This window comes from Agelaius phoeniceus, chromosome 1, assembly GCF_051311805.1.
Source record: "Agelaius phoeniceus isolate bAgePho1 chromosome 1, bAgePho1.hap1, whole genome shotgun sequence".
Classification (NCBI taxonomy): Eukaryota; Metazoa; Chordata; class Aves; order Passeriformes; family Icteridae; genus Agelaius; species Agelaius phoeniceus.
The window spans coordinates 43,885,276-43,906,614 of NC_135265.1; the positions used below are offsets into that span (position 1 = coordinate 43,885,276).

The following is a 21,339-nucleotide window of genomic DNA, read 5'->3' on the forward strand; positions in this document are numbered from 1 at the left end:
ATTAATGAAAGCACTAATTAAGGTTTCTATTAAACAATCTGGAAGACCAAATGAAGCACACATTGATCAAATTTGTAGAGGCTAGGCTGAAACTACAGAATGATTGATCAAGAGATTTTAGAGCAAGAGGCAAATTTTAAATAGGGTGTGATTTTAATTTAGATAAATTTAAACAATGCACTAGAGGGTGACACTTAATAAAATGGAAGGCTGCTGATTAGAGCTCATTAACGCGAAGAACTAGGAGAGTGGGTAACAAATGGGGCCCAAATCCTAATACCATGGAGCTTTAAAAAGACAAATAGCTTTCCTGGCTGTGCAGAGAGTAAAAGGTAGGTCATTTGTAGGACAGTGGCTATAAGAATATCTATTCTGTGTTTCTAGTGTGGCAATATGGGTATAAAACTTCAGCCTGTTATCCATGGGAAATTAACTCTTTGATTGTGACCCCAAGGTTGGCTATTAAAGGAATTAAGTTTCTGAAAGCAGTGCTGGGCTGATAGATCTGTGTACATGGCCTCTGAGAGGCACGTGAGCACAGTGTGTTCCACTGACAGCCACCTCTCAGCCATGTGACACCTGATCACACACCCTGCTTACGATCCATTGATTTCTGATGCATTCCTTTACTTGGCACAATGTAATGGGAGGAAACTGCTTTGGCCAAGGAAAACACAGCAGGACATAAGCGTAGAAGTCTCAGCCTCTGTCTATCATCTTATCAACCTGTTCCTTCCTGTGCCTGCAAAACTGAATATTTGACATTATCTTCTGACTGGGCAGGGTAAATTGGGTGAACATGAAGAGCGTTTCCAAGGAAAGAAGTTTTGAGAAATGGGTGCTGGGTTTTGAGCTTTTTTTACAGCTGGGGTCTCTCTTTTCTTAGAGTGACATCATCTAGGGTGAAGCCTTGGTATAGCAGAATTACCATTGCAGCCAGCTGCTCCTCATGGCTTTGTATTCTTGGGAAATAAGGAAGAAAAAGGGGAAGCAAACTGCTTCATGGATGCTTGGGAGATGTAGGAAAAAATTCTGAAAATACTTCAGCATCTAGGATGAATTATAGACCAGAATTATCTGGTCCAACAGTTTCAAGTAAGCTGTTGGCAACCAGACTTGTAGTATATGTAGTTATTTGATGCCTGTGTGACTGCCTTTACACAAGAGTGCTGTATTATGCTTGAGGAGCATTCTGAAAACTCAGGCAAATTTTCTTGCAATGAAAGGAAATATTTTTTGGCACTGTACCAGCAATGGATCTATATATTTGGGAATCTGTTTTCTGGTGACATTTCTTTAACTGTATCTTCTTCCTTTAAAAAGCACTTACTTTTACGCAGAATTAATGATGCCATTTGCATATCCTTAAGGTTTTTTTTTTTATAGTAATAGCTTATAATTGCACAGAATCATAGAACAGCTGAGGTTGGAAGGAACTCCTTGGAGATGGTGTAGTACAATACCACGCTCAAGCAAAGTCAGAAAGAGCAGACTGCTCAGGACTGATTGCAGGGCTTTGAGCTTGTCCAAAGTTGAAGACTCCCACAACCTTTCTAGCAGCAGGTTTCAGTGCTTCATCACAGTAACAGTGGTTTAATAAACAAATAATTATATTTAGATGGAACTTACTGCATTTCAGTTTCTGCCCATTTCTTCCAGTCCTTTCACAGGGCACTGCTGAGAAGTCAAGCTCCTCCTCCTCCATTTCAGCCTCTCAGGTATTTACGTATATTAAGAAGATCCCCCCTGAGCCTGCCCTTCTCCAGACTAAACAGTCACAGCTCTCTGTTTCTCCTCCCATAATAGGTATTCCAGTCCCTTAATTATCTTCATGGCTCTTTTCTGGACATGCTCCAGTATCATCATGTCTTTTTTGGACTCGGGAGACTGTTACTGGACATAGAACTAAAATTGAAGCATTAAAATCCTAGAAAATCTAAATTAGTGATGCATATCAGAGTTTGCATCATTCCAAATTAAAAAAAAAAAAAAGGAACTGGATCAAGTTTTAACTAGAATTGAACTAATAAATCCTGCTCAAAAACACAGAAAATCAGATTAGTTGAAAATGTTGGACTAAAAGCTTTGCTGGAGTTATTGTTACTTACCAAAGCAATGAGGTGGGGGGAGATGGGGGAAGAAGCAAAATCTTATTCTGACAGTACACAAAGCCAAAATGAAATACTTCCTTATACTTCCTTTATACACATAGGATATGCTTCAAGCATCCAAAGGCCATGGTTTCCTTGGGATAGAGGAACTTTGCAATGAAAGGTGGTAGAATGCAAACTTGTCTGGCTGAGATATCAAGAATAGTTAGAGAAGACAATTAAACAGCTCACAACGAGCAAGAATTACTTGCTGCTGCCTGTCCTGCTGCCAGCAGCTTGCACTGAGTAGTAGGACAAAGTCTGTGTTTGTTCACCAGCTCCTAAATGTGTTTTCAGGGTGGGAGTATTGTGTACATAAGTAGTACCTACATCTATATAATCATACACATATACCTATTCAGATGCATACGTATCTCTATTTTGGTGCAGGTTTTCTTCACTCAGTGAAAAAAGAATTATTTGCTACTATTATAGGGGATCTGAATGCTGTTTGTGGATTTTGTCTGCTAGTGATATATTTTATTATTGTCATTAGAGAAGCTTATAATACAGAGCAGGGGTTGTCTCAGTGCTGTGTGGGAGATGCTCAATTCACCTTGATTGATACCACAAGAATTAGTTGAACAAATAGGTTAGTGCTATTCTTGTTGATGCTGGATAGTTGCCAGGCCAGAGCTGAGAAGTTTAGTCTCTGTTGTTTGCTGTTTTCTGAGCACACAATAGATCATTATTTTAGTATAAATTCAATGCATTCCTAGGCAGAGTCAAAATGTTTAAATTTCTACCATTTTCTTTTGAACATATCATGGCATGAGAAGTGAGGGCATCTCTTTCGTAAAAACACGGGGTACAACAAGAAACTGTTCTTTCAGGTGTCAGAACATGTTTGGAAATTTTGTCACATTATTTTGCACCAGAGAAAGGAGACTTTTTCACTACAACTCTTAAACTAAAACATTCTGACAGCTGATACTGTTTGTTGAAAGCCTGTCTTTGCTTTTCTTGGCCTGTTATTGCTTTTCTTAAACAGGGTGGAGGGCAGAAGAACATTTGTGATATGGACCCACTGACTTACTCTTGACAGTGCAAATATTTCCTAGTTAAGAAACCTTTCTCTCTGTTTCAATAAAGACTTAAGGTGCCAATCAAGGAAATGCAGAATTCTGATATTTGCCAAGGTATGGCTCAACCAGGTGATGTTGTCCACACTTCTGAGGCTCCATCCATCTGGATTATTGCAGATGTCTCCCTTTGTGCTCCCTAAGCACCCATATGGAGCACAGAAGGGGTAAGTGTGCAACTGCCTGCTGAAACACTGCTGTTAGGCCAATCTGAAACAAGCCTACGGTGCTCTATTCCTCTGAAAGAGCTTGGTCATGCACTTCAGAACTTTGCAAAGAAGCAACTTCAGCCTGGCATGATTTTGCAGGGAATGGCATAAACATAACACTGTGATTTTAGGTACAAGTCTGAGGTTATACAAAACAAATATGTCCTCGTATATGTCATTTTAAAGGAATCACTACAGCAAAGTGGAGCTCAGGGTTTTTCCCTGCTTGACTCTTTTATGCCTGTGGCTTGTGTTTTTCCTTTTACTATTCTTGTCCTTCTGTTTGCAGGGACCCTGGCTTTGCAGAGCAATTAAAATTCCCATGCTACGATATGTCACTGATCTTTGTAACATCCTCCTGGCATCACAGTAACGAGTGCACTTGGCAATTTACAGTGCTGACAACTCCAGTTTTCTTCCTCTGCTGCTCAGGTGGTCAGAATCACACAAGTGACAACAAATTTTAAAAAGCACAGGAACAGTGATTCTGACTCAGCAGGGCTTTGTACCAAAGTGAGGGCAGGAGAGGTATTGTGCCGAGAGCCCAAAATTGGCTGGCATTTCTGGATAGGAAGTGAAACAGGAAGATCACCTTGTAAGCAGGCTTGGTGCCATCCAAACAGATGGGCTGAAATATAAGCAGCCAAACAGTCATTTAGGAACACAAAAAGGATTTGTTGAAGGCACATTTCCAAGCATGAAATGTCAGAATGTTTGCCTGTGTCAAGCATCAAACCTGAAGGGAGGGATATGTGCAAGTAGTGTGGGATGAGTTAACACTGAAAACAAACATGTAAATCTGTCCTGGATTCTTTCCTGAATGCATTGAAAGCTTTTTTGTAGCTGTGAGACCTGAAAAGGAGGAGTGGAAGAAGAGTCCTGCAAAGCAGTATTATTTCCCTACCATATGGATTACTTTCCACAAACTGTGCTGACAAGGTAAAGAAATTATTTCTTTTGCCTCCCACAAATGTTGATGTGCAGGAGGCACATAACGTTCTCTGGCTGGTTAGTCTTTAGCAGCTGTATTTAATAGCTTCAGGATAAATTCTGTAGCACTATCCAAGATGTAAATAATAGAATCATAGAATGGGCTGGGTAGGGACTGACCTTAAAATAATTTATTATGCACAGAGAAATACCTTGGGAAAGACTTAAAAAACTTGGAGTTGTAGCAAGGACTGAATTGCTTTACTGTAATAAGAACCCAGCTCTGTGATTTCTCTGCATAAAAGGTCAACAACAACAACAGAGAGAGGAAGACATCCACCCAAACTTCCCTAACTCTGAAACTCAAGAACTTAGGATGATAATTGATGGAAATGTGCTTTGCCGTTTTTCTATCCACTACAAAAGCCAGACAAATACTTGTCTCCTGATCAAAAGTGCAAAGTAGAGAAGGGGTCATAAAGACAAATGTAATGACTTGAAAGGAAATGAGTTTGCAGGTAAGATTCAAGGCAAAGCCCCTAGTTGCAAGCTAAGCTTTATTTGAGCTTGCACTGTTACGCTCTGTAACTGGTGCCTTGCAGTTCCAGTTTAGAAAGTGGGGAATGAACGAATGCATTAATCTGACTGAAATCCACATAACAGGATTGTGTGTGAAACAAAAGTGAAACCAGACAGTGCAGTCAGTGAAATACAGCTTGAGGAGGAGGGGTGAATGTGCTGGAAACAGCAGTTTTCTATCCTCTTTACTGCAGCTGAACAAGCTTTAAGAGGCATCAGGCATTAGGGGGACTAGGAGAAATCAGGAGCTGGTTACTGTTATTTGATTTTGCAGCAGAATGTTCTTACCAGAAGTAGAGCTATTTGAGCAGGCTGCCAGGGAAATGATTTGCATTTGGTAGAACTGCCCCTCAGTTCTTGCAGCTCACACTGCCCTTGTGGCACTTTAACACTAGTCATTTGTTGGAGGCTCTGCATTTGATGTTTTGATTTTCACCAGTTGCTCTGCAGAAAAGGATTGTGCAACAGTCGAGGACTACGAGTCTTTGGGAAGAGGAGGAAAACATGCATTCAGAACTCCAAACAGGGAAGCAGTAAGAGAAATTGCCTAAATTATGGATAATCTGCTGCATAAATCTGTCTTCTCCTGTTTCATAAAGCTTCCTATCCATGCAGTTTGGAAACTTATATCGACAGTGAAAGCCAAGAGGATTCAAGAAAAGGTAAAAGCAAATTAAAAAAAGCACTACTTCAGTTGTAACCCTGGGGGTGATCTATCCATATCTTAAAGGGGAGGATCACAAGTTTAGCTGCACTGCTTTCTAAATGTCAGTATCTGCGAGTAATGGTTCTATTTAGGATTTTATGAGAGCACTGTGAATTTGAAAAAAATTTCTCCGAGAACAAATAATTTTTGATTCTGAGGAAATTGCTGGAGACTTAAAGCATTGAGACCATGAAGCTTAAGTAGTCATTACCTGCCTCTTGAAGATCACAAAAGCCCATCTTTCACTGCTGTCATGAGCTGTTTTCAGTGTAATTCCAGTTCATCTTGAACAACTCATCTCCATACTAGCTGTGTAAAAAAAATTGTTAAACTTCTTTATATTTAACATAGTCTTGAATCTGCTTGTTATGATAAGGGGAGTATATTTGACAAAATGAATTTCTAAATAGGTATATAAAATAAATAAAAAAATAAACCAGACTTTCCCTCTTTTAACTCTTTTCTTAGCCATAAGCTTTATGCTCTGCTGTTCTCTGTTCTGTAAAGGCTTTATCTTTTCTAAGAGATTTTCATTCTTCTAAGATCAGGTGTAGGCACTGGTCAGTATTTTGGCCCTTTGTCATGTAAATCTGTTTTAAATAAAAGGTTGCAGTCTTGGCAGTAGGGCTTGTAACCTGAATTCTTAAATGTTTTGGTAGATCATGATTTCTTGACTTAAATGCGACATGAATATCCTTAGGAGAACTGAATTGCAATCTGAAGCTGTTGCTGTTTCACAAGGAAATGGAAGCTGTTTTGCATGGGCAGGGGGAGAAGGGGGTGAGTCTGGAATGAGGCCGTCGCTGATGAGTTACTGTTCCTTTTCATCCAATATATGCTGGATATTAAGCTGTGTGATGAGCATTCAGAAGAATAAGAGCTATAACAAGAACTGAAATTCTGCATTCCTTTGAAACAGTTAAACTTCTTTGTTCTCTGTGTGCTAAATTATGCTGAATAGCGTACTTCTCCAAATCAGAGGTCATCAGGCAAAGGAAGACACATTCCTTTGCCATGATATAATTTGGAAATAAAAAGTGCCAGGGCTGTAACTGGCAGGGGGTGGGTGGGAAGGAAATCTGCTTTTCCTGTTTTGGTACAGTAATGTTCATTATTTTCTTTCTTGCTTCTAATGTTTTTACAATGGCTAACAGCTCAAGCACTACATGCTTAAAGAAACATCGTGTTCATTCTCCTTGGGTTTGTCAGATGTTGGCAGGGCTGATGCTCACCACATAGTAACACTTGCTGCTTTGACTCTACAAACACAGAGTGCAGTTTTGCTCTGGGAGCTGCCCTGCATGGTGTTGAAAATAAGCTCTTTATTTCTGAGGATCACAGTCTTTTCTTTTGCAGGGTAAGTCCTTGGGATGGTTTGCTTAACACGGACTGAATGTCTTTTAATAAATGTTATGAGTAGATACAGACATTTTTCTTTGAGGGTTTTTGTTGTTTTCTCACTATTCACCCTTTTCTGATCTCAGTGGGCATTAAATTTAGGTTCCAGAGAGCTTAGCACATTCTAACTGTGCTATTGTCATGTTCTGTTCTGATAAATTTTGTCTGATGCACATAGTGGTGCTTGTCCAGTCACAGAGGCAAAAATCACAAGCAAAGGATGCATCCAGGGCTAGTTGGCTAATAACTTTTGAATTGTTCCAGATTTATCCTGACAGCTGAACTTCAGAGGATGCACAGGCCAGTTGTAACTTAAACATTCATTGGTGGAATTGAATGCAAAAATTAGACATTGAATTAGAGAGCAACCTGTAACTTGATGCTAAATTTAATCATTCCACCTGCATAAGGATGTGAATATCCTTAGTGCATTATACTTCTGTCACTTCTGCTTCCACTGCTGGAAGAAATCCATTTAATCAAAACAAGCATTGATGTGGTTATTAGCATGTTAGTCCTGTGACAAAAAGCTTTATCAATATAAAATGAACTGAATGTGATGCTGCTATTCGTTCTCTTTATATTGCTTGATATTGTGCACTGAATGTAATGAGGCTTGTTGAAGAACTGCTGTTCACTGTGGAGTTCCAGAAAAGCTATGCATCCTAGGAGACTTGTTCTCTGATCAAACATTTTAAATGAAATACAACATTAAAATAAGTGTAATGGCTACAATCTGAGGTTAGCTTTGCATGCTCACTTTAATGAGTTGCAATTTCCTCTGGAAACTGACAACTAAAAAATCCTGTTTACCAGTTGCTTAGAAACTGATCATCAGTAAGAGCATTAGACATCAAATATCTCAGTAAACACTAAAGCTGGGAAATAAATGTGTATTGTTCAGAAACTATAGATTCTGGAAATTACCAGGGCTTTTCATGAAGTCCAAGACATAAACAGATTATAAGAAGGACGTGTGTATAGATAAGAACATCCAGACTTATACTAAGAAGGATAAACTTGCTCTCTTCAATTCTTAAACCATACAATATGGTTTAAGAAGACTATTTCAAAACTGGCAGTGTATTAAATGTTTCTTTTCTTGGATCAACTTCTGGAATCATTCCTGACTGAACACACAAGGCCCAGGAGCATGGACCTCAGGGAGTATGAGTACGATCCAATAATGGAATTATTTATGATCTTTGAGATTCTTCTCTTATTTTTAATTCAAACTTGAATGTTTTAAAGCAAAGAAATCTGAAAGCTTTTTAACAAGCCTTATAGAAACGGCATGCAAATGTGTTTTGTGGCTACATGGTAAGAGTTTGAGAGCAAGTGACATTTTAACAGCACAGTTGAGTTTAGGAGGTAATTCTGGTTAAATGAGGCTTTTATCTAGACCTCTATAGCTTTTTCTTAGGAGAATATGTATTTTTTTAAGAGCAATTCTTATCTAATTCTATACATTGAATTTTTCCATTAAAATGATTATGATTAAGTTCTTGGAAGGTGTGAGGTTTTTAACATTAATTCAGTCTGAGTAAGGCAATGAAACATGCCACTTATTTTCCTGTCAAACATAAAAGGCCTATTATTTCAACATGTTTAAGCGGCCTCTCTGCTTCGATAAAAAACAATAGAAGGCATGTATGTGGCTTATTTAATGGTGTTTATGCTGGCAGAATTATCTTCTTTCCTTGAAAAAAATTTTCAATTCATTTGGCAAAACAAGAAATTATTTTCTTTTGCCTTTGTTGCTAGTTAGAGTATATCTCATTAACATTTGAGGAAATTACTTTTCAAGACTATTGCAAGGTTACCTCTTTCCAAAACATGACCATAAAGCATAGACTTCCTGTTGAAAATTCCAGCTGGACTCAGATAAAATCTTTTCCTGGAAGAAACTACAGGATGCTTTTTTCATTCACAAACAGTCTCCAAAGAGTGTGTGACCAATGCTAAAGGAAATGGAAGAACCAACATTTTGTGCAGAGAAACCACCATCTTTCCTCCTGAATCCCAGCAGGAAATAGACATTTCTTACATCCTTTCCAGCCAATATTTCTTTAGAATTATTGCTCAGCCACACACCAGCCACAAGATGAATGCTAAAGTAATTTCTCTAGCTATTAATTCATGCATAAGAGTGATACCATCAATGAGGTTCTATACAGGAGAATTAGCAGATGGGGCTTTATCCTTTTGGGAACCTACCAAATGAGCTTTGGGAGCTCAGAACTGAGGCAGCATGGAGTGATTTGTACATTGTGCTTGGCATTGAGACTATGTTTCTTTAACAATTAACACAACTGCTCTGGCACAACCCTTCTTAGCCTCTTTTCTGAAGAAAGTGAACTGTATATCTGCCCCTTTCCCCCAGTAACTGCAGAACTCCTGGATAGAGAGTCTCAAAGAGGTGAAACACCCACACACTTAATGAAAATGAGGCTGGTTGGTAAGAGGGGAGGCATCCTATTAAAAGTGCCTTTAAGAGCAGCATTACATCAAAGAGATCACGCAGGGGAGAATAATCAGCAGTACTTTGTGTGCTGGAAAAGCTCCCATCAGGTGTTTGCACCTCTCAAATATTGAAAAGAATAATTCCCAAAGCCTACCCTGGAGAGGGTAACCGAGAACAGCCTTTACTCCTGTCCCTGGTAGTGGCTGATTGCTCCAGCTCAGTCAGTTTATAATTCAGTCAACCAGAGGACATCAGACTGCTGGAGCCCAGGAAGGGCATTCCCCTAGTCATGAGAGAGCTATTGCCATTAGAACATATTTGTCTATCTCAAGTTTTCCAATCAAATTAATTTAAAAAGCAGTGGCTGAATTGAGAGTAGAATTAGAAAATAGCATCTGTGCTGAGTGGTATTAAGCTTCCTTTCCTTCAAGTCTCTGTTGTAACTGTGATGGGCAGGATTTGTAAGTCCTTCTAAGGTCTGAGTAGGAACAGTGTACAGATCCTCTTGTGAGGATGTTCTCCTAACAGAGCTTATCAGATGCTTGCTTGTTTAGTGCATTGTTATTTTGCCTTATCTTTAGTTCTTCCCCAAAATGGCAACTCTGTTCAAGTCAAGGTCTTATCTCAAAGTAACTGAGGATTTAACACAATCTTTGAAGAAGACAGTGCTCACAAAGGATGGGTCTTTAATCAAGGAGAAAAAAAGCTCACAGGCTGCATGCAAATAGGATATAAAGTTTCAATCTGTATTTAACATCTGGAATAATTTATCCGTGGTCAGCCCATACTCTGAAATTGTGGTTAGAAATGCTTATAAAAGACTTTATACAGATGAAATAGAGGTTATAGTCCTTGTGCACAGTTTACAGGTGGAAGGTCTCTGTTACATATGCAGTCAGACTAAAATAAATAATTCCTTACAGCTCTAAAATCTACATTAGTTGAGTCAAATTGGCACTATTCAACTTTGTAAAGGCAGCTGTTGTATGCCAAGCAACATTGGTGTAACTGAATCTGACATATGTTTGACACACAATTCCTGAAATTACAGGACTACAGGCATTTTAAAGTACACATTTCATATGGCAATCTAAGACTTTTGCAAGAATCAGCTCTTCCAAGTGGGAAAGACTTCAGACATCTAGTTAGTTAGCCTGGAGAAGAGATACTGAGGATGCAGCTAAAGGGTCTGAACAGGACATGACTTCATCCAGTGAAAGATCTGGCAGCTTTTGCTGAAATAGCTGGCACTTGATCTCTGCTCTGAGATGAACAATACCTCAGATTCCACACAGGTTAACCTCTAGCTGGAAGTGATGCTGTCTCTTAGTGTGGAGAGATGTTTCTCTCAGCAGAGATGGCATCTGTGGTTGCTGGCGTTGTAACAGTGATAATGCTTTTATTATGGCTGTGATAGTTCAAGTGCTACTGCTGGCTTACAAAAAAAAAAAAAAAAAGGAAGAAAAGAGAGAGGCACTCTGGCTTTGTTTTCCTTTTCTAAAGATTTCTGTATCTAAAGAGACGTTTGGTGCAGGGGCCTCAGGTTCACAGTATAAGTTCTTTATGAAATACATGGGTATTACAAATGACATAGTACTTCTCTACTAGCAAAGCTAAGAAATCTGTATAGCTATTAAAGTTAATTGTAATGGCTTTATCATGTCTAGTTAATTTTGTTTACAACAGTGGTATTTTTACTTGTTGGTATATAAAAACTAATGTATATGTTAAATTTAAGATGACACTTTAAAAATGCTGCTTGCTTTAAATGACTAAGGCACTCTGATTTTTGTGGTTAAACAGAGGCTTGACTAATTTTCCTAATGAAACATTTTCCCTCATTTCTCTTATTTGTGTTCTGAAGCATAAAAAGCTCCAAGTGCTGTGTATCCCTGGGATGTGATATCACCAGAATCTTTAATACTTGGATTCTCTGGGGCTGATGGATATTATGTTGTTTAATATTTTATACTTATATCCATTGTGTCAAAACAATTACTAACAGTTCCTTGCAGCTCACAAATTCATTTGGAAAACTCTAAGTTTTCTGATAGAGATGGGTAGCTTAGGTGTGTTCTTTAGCTTCTCCTAAGTCACATTAGCTTCTCCTAAGCTCACTTAAATCAATATTTGAGAGATTGCATCAGAAAAAATCCCCATTTGGTCCAATTTGGCTTTGTGCTAGACTTTCTCCTGTAGTCATATAGAAATCCCTGTCAGGACTCTATGAAATTTTCCAAGGATGTATAGATTCTTCATTTTTTTACTCAAAGCAAATTTTTTATTTGAATTATGATCAGTGGCATCAAAGCTTGAATGTTTTGCCTTTTCAGATAAACATCTTTGTTGAATCACCATCTCATATTTCACCCATAGGCTGGGTATCCACTGCTTTGTGGACAGACATGACCAGACATTTTTTCAAGCATATGCTATGTCTACCTATACAGAGACATTTTAAGATGAGCAGGTTTTGGTGTTGCTATAAGAAACCAGCAACTAATATAAACCACTTGAAGACACCACTAGGCTAAGCAAGGATCCTAATCACAAGGCACTGAGCTTCTGCCTTTTTCACAAAAGCAAGAAGGAGCTGCTTTCCAAAAAGAAATCACAGAACTTATCTAGCTGCTGATGGACTGTGGCAGCTCTTGCCTAATGGTTTATTCAAATTCTTATTTTAATATGTTGTAAAAGTATGAATCTAAATGGTCCATGCTCATTTATTTTTGGAGTCTAAGTTTGAGATGATCTTCTGAAGAAATCTTACACCACTGACATTTTAAATAGGATTGTAGTACATTTCCCGAAATACTGTTTTTAATTTAGGCACTTTTTGTGACACAGGAATCACATCAATCAAACAGGGCCAGGTTGGATGTGTCTCTGAGCAATCTGGCCTAGTGAAAGGTGTCCCTACCCACGGCAGGGTATGGTCCCTTCCAACCCAAACCATTCTGTGTTTTGACAATTCTTCACTTAGGCCAGTATCAAGAGTGAATGGCTGCTGCTGACAGGTGTTGCTTGGGAAGGGAGGGGAGTGGGGCAGGCTGACTGCCACTACTCAAACCTAGTGAAATGAAAAACCTTAACAGAATAGGCTGTGCAATAGAAAGCTTATTCTCTCTTTAATCCTTAAGCTCAACTATTATAGCTTTATTTACATGCACTGTTCTGCCAGTTATTTAAACACAAGTATGTCAAAGATTGAAAACCAAAAGAAAAAAATTGAAAACTAATATATATTCAATTACTGAAGCTTTATTTGATTACAAATGAAACAAATTATTTGTAACTATAAGAAAAATCTGTCTTATCCCACTGTTTCCTCTCTTCATATAAGAATATGTCTGCCAGATACAGATGGATTAGATTTAATTTTTGGAGCCTTCATGTTAGCATTTCTAATGTCATGAAAAGACAAGGAACCCAACAAAGCAACAAAGCTTAGGAAGCATTTAAAGTTCTGAGACAGTCAAAGAAAACAGATGCTTGGTTCGTGTTTTCCTAACTGAATTTCCTCAGCTGTGCCCTATCAAATTAGCTTCTTGTATCATCAGATGTACCGACCATGTGCTACAGTTAAGAATTATTGTGCTCATGAGCACCCAGTAACACATATATTTATTTATGTTTCTCCCCAGGAAATTAGACAGAAATATAGCAGTGCTACTTTTAAACCATATTTTAAAAATAATCAGAGCAGAAACTGCTCAAGAGGCATTAAAAAGAGCTAGGTGAAAATGGTTTTGAGTGTTAGAAATTCCAGGATTGTCAATCACAACCATTAAAAAAAATGAATTACCCTTTCAAATTCTGATTTCTTTTCAGAGAAATTTCATTTGGCCTTTCTATTCAAGTTTTGAGGTTCATGCCTTCCAGATTTTCTATTCAACTAAAAGGATTAGAAGCTTTTTTTCAGCACAGGCAAACTTCTTTGATATAATGGCACCGTTCCACAAACTAGCTTGTAATATCAAACAATACAATATTAAAGCCCAGGAACTACAAAAGCTTAAACACAGCAGTGTTATAGGCATCAGGCTTTGGGTTGTGACCTTCCCCTGGCATTCATGCCATGTCAAAGCCTCTTTATGGTATTTGCTTTGCATCCACAGGAAGTTTGTTATGGGCAGCTACAGCCTACGCCCAACCCTGAAGACAAAGCAAGGAACCTGAATTATTATAAAGCAATCTCAATAATAGTGGCTGTCTTTCATAGTAACACAAGGCATTTTCACTGTGGGCTAAAATAAAATAGTATTTGCAGCCATCCTATGTATAGGACTCAGAAGTGCTGGCATTGCTGCTGGAAACTTTTAAACCTGACCAAATTTCATGTAGCTGCTCCTTCAGTTACAGGGCTGCAAAAGGCTCTGTATTTGGGCAGGGCTAATTTCACATGGAAGGACAGGATGTCATGCCACAGCTATTTTAAAAGGTTGCTTGGAATTACTGTCACCAATGACTAGGCTACTTCAAAATCATTTAAATATATATATATGTATATATAAAAGAGTTGTGTTTAAAGAGAAGTGCTTGTGAACCTGCAATAAATCTGAAACTCATCAGAAAATGTTTGCTAAGAAGTTCCCATTTGGATCAGAATCCATTGTGTGCAGAGTTGCAAGAATGAAGTCGCTTGGTTTTTTTCTTCAGTGTGGATGTATTTCTTTAGGTGGCCTAGGGCTTGGTGGAGGAAGTGGTGGTATTCCTTTTGCTACAAACTGCAAAAGGAAATGCCGTTTTAGAGGTTTTGGCAAGTCTGAAAATGGACTTTATTTTTCCTCACCAATTTTCAGCTTCTTTGCTACAGTTCTGCATTCTTTGTGCTTTGACCCTAGAAGCAGTATCTTGATTACACTTTGTAGGATGAAACAGCTGAATTGATGCAAAGCTTAATTTATTCAAACCTAGCTCTCTCTTTAGATATTGCAGTGAGGTTATAGTTTCGGATAAAATAGACTTTATAAACAGGAAAAACTGCAACACCAAGGTTAGTTTATTCTACATCCTTTATAATCTGTCCCTGGAAGAGTAAAACAGCATCACTGTACATAAATGTTGAAGATGTGAGGCTGTAAACAACCAAAGATCAAGTTTTCAAAAAGGGAAAACAATTTGGAGTGAAAATTGTGGGAGACATGAAAGATGAATTCTTAAAAGCACCTGGCTTACTGAAATCTGTATCTAATGAAGAAAATACTCCAGGAGTCCTGTTTTGCAACTCCAAGAGAAGTAAAATCATGATTTTGGTTCTCAATGCATAGACACGTAAGTAATTTCTGATTAATCCATGTTGCTACTACAATGTCAGAGGCTCCCAATGATTGTTTTGTTTTTCTCTTCATGGATGATTTTCCACAGGTGAGAAACTGATGAATCAGAAAGATTTACATCTTGGTATTGTTTCATTTCTGCATATTAAATAAGTCATAGATATATGGCTGGATAGATTTATTATTTGGTAGAACATAATAATAGATAAACTAATGATAAGCAAATTTATGATTAAGTAAATCATAGATATAATAGAAATCGTATAAATATAAACGGTACAATATATTGATGTGATGTGTGATAGATATGTTCTCATAACAGTATCTTAAAACAACCTAAGATAATCTTCTGACCTTAAATTTATTGTATGACATATTAAAGAAGTAGGATAAAAACCATGCCTCTCATTAGATATCAAAATATTCTGGTCAAGTTCTAAATAGTATATGGGAAATTCAGGGCAAAAATTTACTTTTAGCCTGAACTTCAAATAGGAAACAAGATTTTGGCTGATTTATCACTACCAGTTTCTGTACTCTAATTATAGAGTTGTATCCTCAGAACTCCTCAACAGATCTGGATTAGGCTGGAGGCCCTCAAAGATGGAATGGGAACTGCCCAATTTTTTTTCCTGAATGAGAAATGTTTTTTTTCTCCTTCCTTCTGAATAGGCAGTTGTCATGCTGAATTGTACTGAATGTCCCCACTAGCCAGATGGTGGGGAGGAGGGCCTACAATACGAGTTTCAACTCTTTTTAAATTAAATCCTCCTCTGGTGCTTCTTGGCTTGTTGCAGATGCACAGAAGCAGCTGATGTTTGCTGCTGAATTACTGGGAGACAGAGGGGCACCTCAGGGCCCTTTTAACCTTCCCATTGCAACAGGCTGCTGGAATAAACTCTCCCAATTTATATGATATAGCTGTGGGGTTTGTCTCTCCCATATCCACTCCTGTCACTTTCAGCTGGGGCTGTATCCAGCCTTTGGAGATGCATGAACTGAACATGTGAGCTATTATTTAGAGTTAGGCTACTAAACATGGTGATGCTGCTGGGTAATATTTTAGCACCTATTTTCAAGGCAGACAGGAGCCTTCTGTGAAATGTGTGGGGTTTTTTTTTAATTCTCTTGTGCTGAAGATTGATATTCATTAGCAGTGGTGTGGAGACACTGCTGAGCACTTGCTCCCACCTCCACTTTGTCCTAGCACAAGCTTGTGTAGTTGGATAGGGAATGAGGTCAGAACAACCTTGTTAAATTTGGGTATTTTTTCTAAGTGTACTTTACTAACTTTCTGAATTTTACATAACCTGTGTGTGCAGTTTTTATTCCTCCCCCTGCAGTCTTATTGTTAACTTTGACTAAGAAAGCATCTGAATACAGATTTAGTCTTTCAGTTCACCAGTTGGATCTATCTTAAAGTAAGGGGTTTCTACAATAGAGCACATAGTTGCAATAGAAGCATGCCACATTAATTGCTTTTATCAGTAACATTTACCAGCTTTAAAAATGTGACTTCAGACCACTCTTTTTAAGACATAAGGGAGGAAAAAATCCTCTGTATATTTGACTCCATTTACATGAAATTTGTAGTAATACTAAAAATAAAAATGTATATGGGCCCTCTGGTAAAACAAAAGTTTGTAACTAATTCCTTCCAACCTGAAAAGTTGCCACATGCTTTCACTTGATAGCATTTTTGGCTCTGAGTCTGAATAAAATTTCACAGCCCAACATATTATGCTTAAGTGTGTTATCAAACAAATCATCATATTCTTGCAGTAGCCAAAATTGTATAACTATGTAAACATCTGTTTATTAACTGCCAGCTCCTCACTATTACCTTTGCCCTGTTTTGCTCTCACCCATAGTCTTGAAGAAGAATTTCCAAGAGAGTGTTGGCAAGCTTACTTGTCAGTAATATATGCAGCATTCCTGAAATTCTTGGCACATTAACCCTGAATCAATTCAAATTAAATTCAAACTTTGCTATTGCTGTGGTTTTTTTAGCTGTTTATAGTTTCATTGTTGAAATGTCTTTATTCTCCACCACAGACAGCTTGCTATAACGTAACTGAAATAATTTACAAGTAAATGTGAAGCCTTCTTTGCCATGTAATAAATTGCAGTAATCCTTTAGAAGGACATAGGGAAGAGTTTTCCACCTTCTGCTGTATTCAGGCCACAACATGATGGTAGCTGCAGCTGGCAATGCAGAGGAGTGGGGTCTTTGTCCTGTAGCAGACATCCTAACAAGGCATTTTGCCTGCCTCAGCCAAGACTTCCAATAGTAACTTGCTTCACAGCATATTCCAATTATAGAGCACATGTTTCTTGGCTGTCTTTTAGAGGCAATGTGAAACTAGATCTTTACTTCACAAAATGTCTCTGGAAATGTGAAGCCTCCAGTAGATAGGATAGAGGCACTTGTGAGAGCTTCCAAATTAGCAGTGAAACTTTTACTGGAGTAGTTAGCTTTGAAAACAGTCACTGAGGGGAAAACAGAAAGAAAACAGCTGAAGATCTCTGTGAGTCATTAATAAAGGGAAGGGAAACCTCTCTGGAAAATGTGCAATTAATATTTTTAACTATTTCAAAGTAGTGCAGCTGAAGGAAGAAAATAGCAGGTGAATATTAAATATGCATGTGAGATGGAAGGTATTAAAGAAGAAAAGTATGGAAGATGAAATGCAGGTTTGAGATAAGTTGAGTGCTATGGTCTGAAAATGAATTAACTTTCTTTGCCTGAAGGATAGATTAAACCTGATTTTCTTGAATGCTCTGAGTATACATTCGCAACAGTTCAAACTGATTAAAGGTTTTTAATCCTGTCGCTGTTTTACACTGCCTTCCTCCACTAGTTCTGGGAGTTCAGTAGTAGAGCCTTTCTTGAGGCAGGCTTTCTTCTTGGCTAGATCAGTCCTCCTGAGCTGGGTTATCAAGAGAGGAAAATGTCAGGGCCAATGCAGAACTTGGCACCAGCAGAAGGGCAATCATAGAAGCCTGATTTTATGTCAAATTAAAATTCTGTGGTGCTGCACCCCTTCTCTGAACGTAGAATATTGGTAGGGATGCTGCTTAGGGGTGGGATGACACAGTTAAATTCAAGTGCTTTAAAAATCAGTGAAATATAATTTAAGACTCCCATAAACCAAAGTTCCTTAATTAGCATAATTGCACAGTGTCAAGACATGGCTGAGCTAAGGTAATTTGAAATTGTAGTTATGTTTCTTACATCCTAACATGCTCAGGATTATAAAATTAAATGAGCACTTATTTCCTCTGGGAAAACGGTATAATTTTTCTTCTTTTAAGCTTGAACTGATTTTATACACACACACACATACACACATAACATTTGGGGATGAGGTGATTGCTTCTATCTGCTATCAGTTGAAAAGCATGGATAGAAAGGATGTGGAGATGAAATTTGTAACAGGCTTTACAAATGATGTGCCGTTTAAAGCATGTAAATGAGAAGCTCCAGTATCATCCCTCCCCATCCTGACTCCAGTCATACAAGAACTCTGTAAAGGACTGTAAAAGCACTGGTGAGATTTTGACTCGCAGATGAAAGACAACAAAAAATCTGATTAAATCAAATGGAAGTCCATCTTACCAGAAACCAGTTTTCTTCTTCCATGAAAGCTGATTTATGATCAGTGTATTGAGGGATGTTTAAGTTATAACCTAAAGCAAAGCAAGCAAGCAGTGGAGAAGCCTTTTTTGACAGTAGGATCATATACTAGCCCTTTCTGACCCAAACTGAAGTCCTACAGAAAGCTTTGTCCATATTAAGATATTATCAATGATATGACTCAGAAAAATGTCACTTATTATAATGTATAAATAAATTCCTATGAGATTAACAAAATTTGTAATAGATTTCAGTAGCATTACTCAACACTGACAAACTTCAAATGCATCTTGAGAAGGATACTATAAAACAATACTTTAAAAGAATTTGGAAGCTCACTTCAGAGCAACATGTATTTCAAATGCTGTCATGGTCTGAAAAGTAACTTCAACAAAATTCTCTGCAATAAATCTCTAATCTGTGAACCATGCAGTTATAGGTATCCTTGTTATGTTTAAAACACATTTTTCTGCTTTTGGTAGTGCTGCAGTACATGGGAGCCATTGAGATGAAGCTGAATTGATCAAGATCCCAAAGACTAAACCAAACTTGAAGTTCAGCTTGCATATAAACAAACTGCAAGTTAAGGCCTATCTGTTTTATGTCATTAGAGTGAATTCTCCCTTTTTTGCTTCCAACTGATTGATGGTACTTCCTGAAATATAATGTATTTACTACTTTTTAATTTTTCCAAGCTTTCCAGAGGCCTTTGATTCTTCTGAAGAAATAGAAAGGCAGCTAAAAACAGCATTTTGGGTTGCTTCTAAATTCATACAGAAATTATGTATGCTTTTTTACAGCTGCCTGTTATAAAACCCAACAAGTCATCAAAACCTAGACAACCAGTTCCATTTATCAAATCATTAGTTTTTAGCCCTGAAAGCCTAAGGGAGAAGAGAAAGTACTGAAAGCAGGAGTACCATGGACCCCATACTTCTTCTACCCTTTTGGCTGTGCCAGAACCACCACTTCTGATTTAGAGAAGTCTGTATTCACTCATGTGTTGGGTTAATTCAGATATGAATCAGTTCCCACATGAATTCAGGTGTGGGTCAATTTGGGGTTGTGAGTCTGAAATAATCTAGTGGCTGCCTGTTGCTGACGGACACTTACAGAAGGCAAAGTCTGACTTGGCCATGGAGAGGAGGTAAATTATGAGAATTTCATGGGGAAAAAGACAGGGAAGGGATGGGGTGGTGGTGGTTGGGTGGCAGGAACCCATTTTTGTTGATGCAGAACACTAAGGTGGTGCTGTGTGGCATTGAGACCTGGTAACACAGCAAGAGAAGGAGAATGCCTTTGGCAGGGGGCTGCCTAAGTTGCCATTGAATGCTCATGAAACTCTGCTGTCCTGAATGTAAACCTATTTCCACAAGGTTTGCTTGCATTTATGAAGTATTTTCATGTCTGTGAATTAGAAAGATAAAATGCTAACAACCACAAGTATTCAGTCTTTTCCCTCCCAAACCTATCAGTACAGCATATCCTTTCAAGCAGTTTTTTAAAAAAGAGATTCTAACTCTTTAAGGAGTTAAAGGACTGTTTGTGTACATTTTTCTGGTTTGTATATGTATTTTCACTGGAACTATTCTGTTTGGGCTAGACATGTTTGTTTACTGGAAATTCAGAGGAGCATTTCATTGCAAGATTTTTTTTAAGATTAAAAGAAATAAAACAATTACTGTAGTTTGTGAGTACAACTGGCTATGACAGGTTACTGTAAGCCAAGCCTTTTTTTAATTTCAGACTTATCTCTACAATCATATTTTAATAATGTGCTTTGGTTTGCCAAATAATGCCTTTGCCACACACTTTAATGAGGCTTCCTGAAGATAATAAGGCTGTCCTAATAGTCTTGTGAATCAAGCCCACATTAAGGATGGAATTTTTGAAGAAACAACATTTACCAGCAGCTGTAAATAAAATACTTTGAGCATTTTTTATTAAACAGCCACTGTTTGCATGTGTGGAATATAGCAGAAACTGTAATATGATTTTCAAGGATGGATACAGTCCTTGTATAATGCTGAAGTGGCACTTCCCAGCTGCCTGGCAGCATCACAGGCTGTAATATTGGTAGATGTACATAATGTGAAAAAGATTAAGCCTCAAAGATTAAACTTTTTTAGTTGTTGCTATAGAGTAGGACTTGCTTTTGACTTCTTTTCTTGTGAGACACCTGAATACAGAATGTTTCTTAGTATGCAGACTTTGGCACAGATATTTAGGTCTCAATTGTGAACAATCTCAGTAATGTTCAGGAATTCCCACTCTTCTCCCCAAAACTTTTTACAATGTAAAGAAGTCCAAACATGTTGTGGATGTAGACAGTATTAGGACTGACAAGTTTTGGGTTTTCTCCATGAAATATTTACCTAAGTTTTAATATTTAATGTTAGCATATGATATTGAAAGCAAGACCTACCTGTTTTAACAAAGTAAGTAAATGTTCTTTTTGGGTTTTTTTTGTTGGCTGCATCAGTTTTGTGTTGAAATTGTGGCATTATAACTGTGAGCATGTCATGAGTGTCTTGGAAGGGTTTTTAGTTGCTTTCTTATATGCTTTCATACAGGTTAACAGAAGTGCTGTCTCAGAGGACAGTCACTGCTCCTTGTAGTGGGATACTTCATGGAGTAACCATGGAGATACTCAAGTAACGTGGCAACTACATGGGGCAGGTCAGAAATTATGTACTAGGTAATCCCAAACTATTAACCTGCCTGTTGTCATCTTAATTTCCTGAATGCAAATATCTGGAGCCTTTACTTTAGGGCAACACTTCTTCTTTACTTCTCAAAATATATTGACAAATCTATATTACATTAGCACTCAAAGTTATCTTCAAAGAAGCAAGGATGCTCTTTAGCTTCAGGGGCATGCTATTATGGGTTGTGAGATTGATTT

The 21,339-nt window shown here is 37.9% G+C and overlaps 1 protein-coding gene across 2 annotated transcripts in view; it reads left to right on the forward strand.

Moving 5' to 3' along the window:
• The first annotated feature begins 5,021 nt into the window (after positions 1-5,021).
• Positions 5,022-21,339, forward strand: part of ATP2C1 (ATPase secretory pathway Ca2+ transporting 1) — a 61,983-nt gene continuing 45,665 nt past the window's right edge. Inside the window, exon 1 of one of the 2 annotated variants that reach the window (XM_077177597.1) lies at positions 5,022-5,612. In XM_077177597.1, coding sequence (XP_077033712.1) covers positions 5,505-5,612 — 108 coding nt within the window. In that variant the 5' untranslated portion in view covers positions 5,022-5,504. The remainder of the gene's footprint in view (positions 5,613-21,339) is intronic. The other variant, XM_077177607.1, reaches the window with a different exon arrangement.